This window comes from Marmota flaviventris, chromosome 5 (genome assembly GCF_047511675.1).
Source record: "Marmota flaviventris isolate mMarFla1 chromosome 5, mMarFla1.hap1, whole genome shotgun sequence".
NCBI classification, from domain to species: Eukaryota; Metazoa; Chordata; class Mammalia; order Rodentia; family Sciuridae; genus Marmota; species Marmota flaviventris.
This window is the reverse complement of record NC_092502.1, coordinates 101,098,558-101,107,287: the sequence shown is the minus strand read 5'-3', so window position 1 is coordinate 101,107,287 and position 8,730 is coordinate 101,098,558. Positions and strand designations below refer to the sequence as shown.

The following is an 8,730-nucleotide window of genomic DNA, read 5'->3' as shown; positions in this document are numbered from 1 at the left end:
CAAATACTGGATTTTTTTTTTTCTTATATTCTATTCAAACTTCTTTTGAAAATTCTAGCCTGTCTCAGGGAATAGGAAGAAAAAAATAAAATAAAAGAGACCTTTATCTGTGTTTGGGCTGACTATAAAGAACAGTACATGTCCCTCAGGAGAAAGGCCAAGTCCAGGGACTACTAAGGGGCAAAGGTCAAAGGTCCCACCACTGGGAAGTCAGGGTCTGGAAGAAGCAATTGTTGCTGACAGAGCTCCCATTGGTTCCATAAGAGCTTTCTTCAAGTGCTTCGTATTCTGTGAACGTGGACATGGGTGGAAAGTAACTACATCAGAGTAAAGCCATTACTCTAAGCATAGTTATGCCAAAATCATTCTGTTATAGGTTGAAATGTTCCTTCCTTCCCAAATTCCTATGATGAAACCCTGACTTCCAGCACCTCCAAATGTGACCTTACTTGTAAATAGGGTCACTGCAGATGTAATTAAATAAAATGTGATCGTACCAGACTAGGATTGAGTCCTAATCCAGTATGACTGCTGTCCCTACATAAAGAGGAGATTTGAAAACAGAAGACACACACAGGGAGGACACACGTGAAGATGAAAACAGAGATCAGGTAACGTTTCCACAAGCCAAGGAACACTGAAGAGTGCCATAAACCACAAGGAGAGAGGCAGGGACAGATTCACCCTCACAGCCCTCAGAAGGAACCAATCTTCTTGAGGCCTTGACTTAGTTCTTCCAGCCTTTGGAACTCCAAGAAGACAAATTTCTGTTGGTTAAGTCACCCCATCTGTGGTGACAAGTTCTTACATATCTTTGGTACCTAGGATCAAAGGGACTGACTGTAACTGACTGCCACCAGCCAACCTAGAAGCTGAATCCAACAACTCCCTTCCTGCTAATTTAACCTGGATAGTGACTTCAGCAAATCCTAGAATGTTGTTTTCTCAACTATGTTAAAGAAAGGAAAACCAAGTGGGTGTAGAAAAAAAGTCATCTAAACTTACTTTCTTACCTTCTGAATCTGAGTTACTGGTCCTTTCAAAAACTAGATAATCATGGGGTTAGCTTCCAATGGGGAGTAAGGAGACAGAGATGCAGAGTTTTAGTAATAGTAGAGAAAGAATAATTAAGAAAGAAAACCCATATCTTGCAAAAGAGCAAAACAGTGCCCTTCAACCTTGTATGTTTACTTTCTGTGTACCTTTCTATGTAAAAACAGTGAATTACATCACATTGAATTTTAGTGTCTGGGTTGACTGGGAAACACCAGCTCCTTATTATTTACCTGGAGTCTGCAGATTTAAGAGCCTTCTTAACCTCAGAATCTCATTACCTGCAGATACTATTCTAGGCCTCCTCCTCAGCCCTCTGTAAACAATGAAGAGATGAGCACCAGTAGATAGAAGTAAAGAAAGTGCACTCTTACCTCCATGCTTGTGCTGAATGCTCTAGTAACTTTTGCTTTGATGGTTATAACTTGTCCAACTCTAGCAAAACAAAAAAATTCTTTTTTAGTAATCTGAACACATTTTATTTCAGATTTAAAGATTCACTTAAATCCTTCGTGCCATAAAGTATTTCCACTTTAGCTTGCTGATAATGTTCACATGCAGCACTCAGGTTCATGATAACAGGAAAGACAGGGCTTAAGGGCAAATGCTGATCATCATAAACCACACTCAGGTTAACTGACTCCCTCTATTCAAACAGTAAAAGGACTTTGCAAAGGTAGAATGCAAGATGACTTCAAATTTGCAACAGATACTTGGACTTTTTAGTAGCTCTTTCAAGCCACTATACAAGTTAAGACAAACACACAGGCAAACTGATACAATTTTTATTTATTTTAAAATATTAATAAGTAAATGGATGAACAAACTACAAATAAGCAAGCAAGTCCACTGGTTAATTTTGATAGGTTTACATGGGTCCTCATTGCTGCTAGAAGAGCCATTCATTCCCGGCTACTACTAGAACTCTGATTATGTAATTTGAAGTTGTTTCAAAACTCTTGTATTCAGGCCCTTCTGTCACTTCTGATCCCTTCGCCCTAGCAGAAGTTAAGAATCTGTCCAATATGAGCACCCTCGATTTTTCTCCCTTAACTGCAAAATTGAACTATATTCTCAGTGTCTTCAGAGACACCGAGACTCTTCTACTTCAGAGGAAGTAGAAGGTCTCCTCAAGACCTGATCTCCTGTCTTACCTGTGCTCTTGACCTTTCCTCTCCTCTGTCATTTCTACTCTCTTTTGCACCTTCCATCTCTACCCTTCTCTCTTTTTTACTCTTTGAAAATGCTTAAGGCTTCTCCTATTTAAAACCTTTCTTTAAAACCTATTCTATTTTGATATATTTTTTTTTCTCTTCTGCATATGAAACTCTCCTAAAAGAATCATTGATTTTTCTACCTCACACATTTAATGACTGTTTACTGAGGACTAGCTCTGGTGTTCAGCTAAGGTGTTAGGTACAGTGATGGGCAAGACTGGGTTGCTGGCTTCAAGGAGACTAATGTTTCTTCGGGACACAGATGTGTAAACAGACAAAGTTCAAAATATTATAAAAGACTGATCAATAAATCATTAACAATAAAAGCCCTTGTCATTAATTAAACAAAGTACTGTTTCTAGTGTGGCCATTGTAGTAACTATGACTGTCCTTTATTAGTACTATGTGTAAATCAGGCACTAAGCTGAATGCTTTGTATAATATCTGACATGTCACTCACTGGCAAGGACCCTGTGAGGGAAGTAGTACTGTTCCCATTTCATTCCCATCAGGAAATGGGCTTACAAGGCAATGGAGTCAGCAAAAGGCAGAGCCAGAGTTCAAACCCTGGTCTTATCTGACTTCGAAGGCTTGAACTATTCTTTACCAAGGCCCGACTTGGGCTCTTGGTAATTCCATTTTAACATAATTAATTTAATCACCTCTAGAAAGGCTTGTGAAGATATATTAAGGACTGTCTACAAAGTGAATCAGTTGGGTTTGCCTAGAAGAGTGACCACATCTGATTAATGCCTTTGTGCATACATTGCTCCTCTACGTAGTGTACCTGTCATAATCTGTAGCATTTCAATCAGAAAGACTGGAAGTAAAGGAAGGAATTTAACATAGACATGCAGATGTATATTTAAGTAATTAATAACTATGTGGGAAATCTGAACAAATCTATGCTTTTATCACAATTTTACTAGTCCTTTGCCCACATAATAATCCTCACAGAGAAGAATTTGTCAATGTCTAATAAAATGAAATGTACCTTTACCCTTTGACTCAGTAATCCTCTTTTTAGGACTCTATCCCAAAAATACACTGTAAAATCGTGGACATATGCCTGCACAAAACGACATTTTGAAATATTTGTAATAGCAAAAACTGGAAACAATTTTAAAATTTATCAGTAGGGACCAGAGGAAAAAAATAAGGCATCTACACAATGGACTACCATGTAGCTAATTACAAGGAATTCTGAATATCTCTTTACATTGCTAAAGAATGTTTTTCTATATATAATATTAAGAAAAAAAGGTGGAGAAAAGTATATACAATGTGTTAGAATTCGCTTTTAAAAGGACATGAATATGTAAAAACTTGTTTACATTTAAAAAATTTTTTAAAGTCAGAAAGTAATTAAAATGGCTATTTATAGAAAGAGAAAGATGCTTGGATAGAAGCTAGATAAGAGCTTTATTTCCCAGAGCCAAATGTATCTGGTTTCCAATTAAATTATAAAATAAAATAAAAAATTAATTCCAAAAAATAAAAAAACAATTGAACTTATCTACATGTGAAGTTGGCAATTTAACCATGTAGGAGAGAATTATTTCAAGTGGCTTCAAAATACAGTGATTGTTGTTATATTACTATGTCTTTCAAAAGTGTACTGATCTTTTAGAAATATATACTGATAATTATAGATAATGATTGGAATTTGCTTCAGAATAACCCAGTCATGTAGGGAAACATAGAAGGGTACAAGAGTGTGCAAGATTTGATTATTGATGTAGTTAGGAGATAAGTCCCTGGGATACACTATACAATTTTCTCTAATTTTACATATGCTTGAATTATTTGTTTACTTGAAATTTTCTGCATAATGAGTTGGTAAAGCATATTAAGCACTCTCACACATAAAATGTTTTTCATATTTTACTGTCTCTATTCAGATGAATTAGTGTTTAGCCAACCTAATGACGAAATTCACCATTGTAGAGACACTTACCATCATTAATTATTCTATAAGTAGAGAAAGGAGCCATTAAGAGGTGCCAGATAGCTTGCTATGCATGACTCCACAATGCATCTCATGCTGAGAGTTGCTTCTCAACAAAATCGTGAATGGGATTTTACACCTATAATGTTGACTAAAGGTAGGCACTACTAAAGGTAGTGTGTTTTACTCACTTAGATTGAGTAAAATGTAATTTGTTTTATTAATAGGATCATGGACCCCAAACAAATAAGGTGCCACAAATATATGTCACAACCAACATAATAAACCTGGGAGAAAAGTGAAAGAGTAATATCACTTACTTAACTGTTTCCTCAAATTGAATGTCATCCACTGAGGCTGTGACACAGGAAACCCCGGCATGTTTTTCAGCTTCAAAAAAAATAGGTAAACGTGTTTGTTAGTAATAGTTATGTTTGAATATTTCAATTCATTTTAAGAGAAAAGGAATTAAATTTCAGAAGATTTATTTAATTTACCCATTCACTCATTCAATAGAACACCACTGTGCCCACACTTTCTGGATGATGTCAGTTTATGAGAGTTTCTTTGTTCTTTAAGTTATGCTTTTATTGCATGGCAATTACTATACTTTCTCCTAATTTTTCCCCAGTTCTGGGGACTGAATTCAGTGTTTCAGGCATGCTATGTAAGCATTCTCAGCCATACCCCCAGATCTTCTTATTTTATTTTGAGACTGGGTCTCACGACATTGCTGAGGATGGCTTTGAACTTGCAATCCTCCTGCCTCAGCCTGCTGAGTAGCTGAAATTATAGCCATGCCATTGTGCCTGGCTACTTTCTCCTAAATTTTAACTTACTTGATCTTTGCTTTAAATTTCAATACCAATACTCAGAAAATCTGGCAATTATAGATAACATTTTTTAGGAAGTTGTCACTGACTTTATTTTGTCAGGAAATATGCTTCTTTCATTTTTAAAACAACACACCAAAGTTAGTTCTATTGCAGTTGAATGAATTTAAATCACTTAACCACTATAAGTATGGGAGACCCTGACATCATCTTCCAAATCACAGATGCACCAGAAACAGATGGTGCATGGATGGGAACAAGGAGGTATTTAGTCAATATTTATTATTTTTACCAGCTTCACACCAAATTCACTCTGCATTAATTATGTTGGAGGGGAGAGTATTGAGCAGGGTGGAGAGTTTATCAGCTCCTCAACTTAATGTTCCATATCAGCACTTAATTTATTCAGAATATTTTTGGATCGTTGGTTTTGCTTTATATGAAAATACAATGATTTATATTATTTGGAAAATACAATTTTTTCCTAAAGTATTCTTAGTTGCAGATGGACACAATACCTTTATTTAATTTATTTATTTTTTATATGGTGCTGAGAATCTAACCCAATGCCTCACAAATGCAAGGCAAGTGCTCTATCACTGAGCTACAACCCCAGTCCCCCATAGGTGTCCTTTTACAGTTTTTCAGGTAACTACTGAACACTTTCAAATATACGTTGTAAAACATTGACTAAAAAGTATCCCCAAACATTCATTTCAGTTGACTAACATAAGAAAATGGGATATTGATGTAATTAAACTACTCTTATTAATAAATTTTTATTAATTGAGTTGCCAATTTTGAATGATTTAAATGATAACTAAAATGCAGTAACCAATAAAATATTAATTTTTATTATGTCTATTAGAATCTACAGTGTGTCATAGCACTATACTAGATCAAGAAGAAACATAAACAGAGAAACAGCTAACATTTACTAAGTACTGAGCTAAGTATTTACACTTGTCAATCACAAGTCTGGTTCTGTTTTATAAATTAGGACATTTAGGCTTAAAAGATTAAACATGTTGTTCTAAATAGTGATTTTTTTGACTACAACAGTAATAGAAACTCTCAGAAAAGAGTAGGGTAGACCAAACAGAGAATGCTACTAAAGAACTTGGCTGAAAATGGGCCTTAATAGCCACAGTTTATACTACAAATTTTTAAGAACCATAAAATAATAAGAAAGAATAAAAAAATATGGGGGACCAACATTGGGTCCACAAATTTTGCTTGTGACCAGCTTATTCTGGTTTTGAAACAGTAGCTTTAAAATTCATTTCAGTAGTCACATCATGCACTCAGTTGCCTTGGAAACAGGCACCATTATTACTAGCAACTTCAAGGATTTTAATACTCATTTCTTTTTCTTACATGCAGATTAACTTCATATTCGTGTTCCCATTATTATGTTATTATAACCAAAACTCAAATCCTGTTAAAAACTGTTAAGATAGAAACCAAACAGATTAGCAAACAAAGCAAACAAACAGATTGACTTCAAATATATAGCTGAGTTTTGCAGATGGTTAAGACAAAAGGTATTAGAAACTCTGTTAACACTAAGAAAAGCAGAGTTTTGTAATCATCTGAGTTTTGCTTTCATCATCTGTAAAATAAGGGCCCTGAAACACATGATGTTTAAAGCCACTTCCAACTCTAATATTTTATCTTCACATATATTGTTTTTAAATGTACATTTTCTAAGTCTCAGGTTTCACATATAAACTCTGGATTCCTTTTGGACATGAGAACTCAAATTGTAGGACCATCCAGATAACCAGAAGTCTTTTAGTAAGCATTAAGCAGTGGAGAACTAGCTTAGTTTACGTGATAACTGGCCAGTCCGAAAATAAAGACGTGAACAAACAAATAGACAAAATAGTTAGATTGGGCTAAGTGTTATGAAGGAAGTTGGACAGGGCATTGGAAGTAAAGTGATGAATGGGTACAGAAGTAAATAGGTGAGCAGGAAATTCTTCTCTGAGGAAATGACATTTAAGCTGAGATGTAATGCATGGAAAGGTCCAAGAAAAGAGTGTAAAAGCAAAAATAAGAGCATGAAATTATGGCATTTGCCAGTAAATGGATGGAGCTGGAGAATATTATGTTAAGTGAAATAAGCCAATTCCAAAGGCCAAATGTTTTCTCTGATATACAGATACTAACTGACAATGGGTGGGGGTGGCTAGGGAAGAATAGAGATACTTTGGATTAACAGAGGGGAATGAAGGGAGGGGAGGGGATATGGGGATATGAAGGATAGTAGAATGAATCAGACATTATTACCCTATATGCATATATGATTAGATGACCAGTCTAACTCTACATTGTGTACAACAAGAGAATGAGGAGCTATACTCCACTTATGTATGATGTATCAAAATGCATTATTTTGTCATATAAAACTAATTAGAACAAATAAAAAATTATTAAGAAAAAGAGAAGAGCAAGTGCCAAGGCCTGAGAAAAGAAAAGGTGAGCATGTCCTGGGAAATGTGGAAGCCTAGTATTGCTGGATCCTATGAACTAGGAGGAGATTGGTACCAAACCAACGGGAGACAGGAACTATACCCGTGGCCCCAGTCCATGATACAAGGTTTGTCTGAGCAGCATAATGTTATACTTTTTCTTGGTGTTAATGTACTTTGGTAGGGGATCCTACAGATTACCAGGTAACCACCACTCTCTCCCTGAAGTCCTCAGCTGGACTCAGACTCATCTCACATTTATGGTTACTTGGCTGGCTCCTATGTGAATTTCCAACTTCAACTAGAATCTATAAAGAATGACAAAAGGTTTGGGTTTCACCTCAAGTGTGATGAGAGGGCACTGAAAGGTTTTAAGCTGGGGAGTGGTGGGATGTGATCCCTATACCTAAAGTCCACTCTAACCTCTGTGCAGAGACTAGGTCCCAGGAGGTCAGATGGAGAAAGGGAAGCCAAAGGAAGGTTTGCAGGAGTGAGGGCTGGTGGGACTTTTTGGTACTAAAGATTGTGTTCATCAGGACTGGGGCTGTGGCTCATCTGTAGAGTGTTCCCCTAGCCTGTGCAAGGTTTGATCCTCAGTACCTCATAAAAAATAAATGAATAAATAAAATAAAGGTATTGTGTCCAACTAAAACTAAAACAAAAATTTTAAAAAATTGTGTTTATCACTGATCTGAAGATGGGAGAAGTCATTAGGCGGAGAAGACCAACTTCTCAAAAATACTGCCTCACCCAGCCTTTCCATTAGAACATCATTTACATGATAACCTGCTATTTTTGAAAATGGAGTCTTTTTACCTAGACATAAGTATTAGGCAGGTTCTCAGTGGTCTGGAAAAGATTCAGAGGTCAAAACTATTTTCATGGGGCTGGGGTGGTAGCTCAGCAGTAGAGCACTCGCCTAGCATGTTCAAGGCCTGGTTCAATCCTTAGCATCACGTAAAAATAAATAAATAAAATAAAGGTATTGTGACCACCTACAACTAAAAACTCTTTTCATAATAATACTAAGAGGTTTCCTTTGTCTGCTTGAGTTAGGACCAAATACCATATACTGGGTGTCTCAAACAATAGAAATTTCTCATAGGTCTGTAGGCTGTGAAGTTCAAGCTTGCCACTTAGGTCCTGGAGGGGCTCTCCTCCTGGCTTGCAGATATCTGTCTTCTTGCTGTGGTCTCACATGTCAG

General features: G+C 36.2%; 1 protein-coding gene across 1 annotated transcript in view; it reads right to left on the bottom strand.

Moving 5' to 3' along the window:
• Acot12 (acyl-CoA thioesterase 12) overlaps positions 1 to 8,730 on the bottom strand; it is a 42,648-nt gene that overhangs the window by 32,908 nt on the left and 1,010 nt on the right. Inside the window, exons 2-3 of the mRNA XM_027927996.2 lie at positions 4,539 to 4,608; positions 1,428 to 1,488 (exon numbers count right to left, since the gene is read on the bottom strand). Coding sequence (XP_027783797.1) covers positions 1,428 to 1,488; positions 4,539 to 4,608 — 131 coding nt within the window. The remainder of the gene's footprint in view (positions 1 to 1,427; positions 1,489 to 4,538; positions 4,609 to 8,730) is intronic.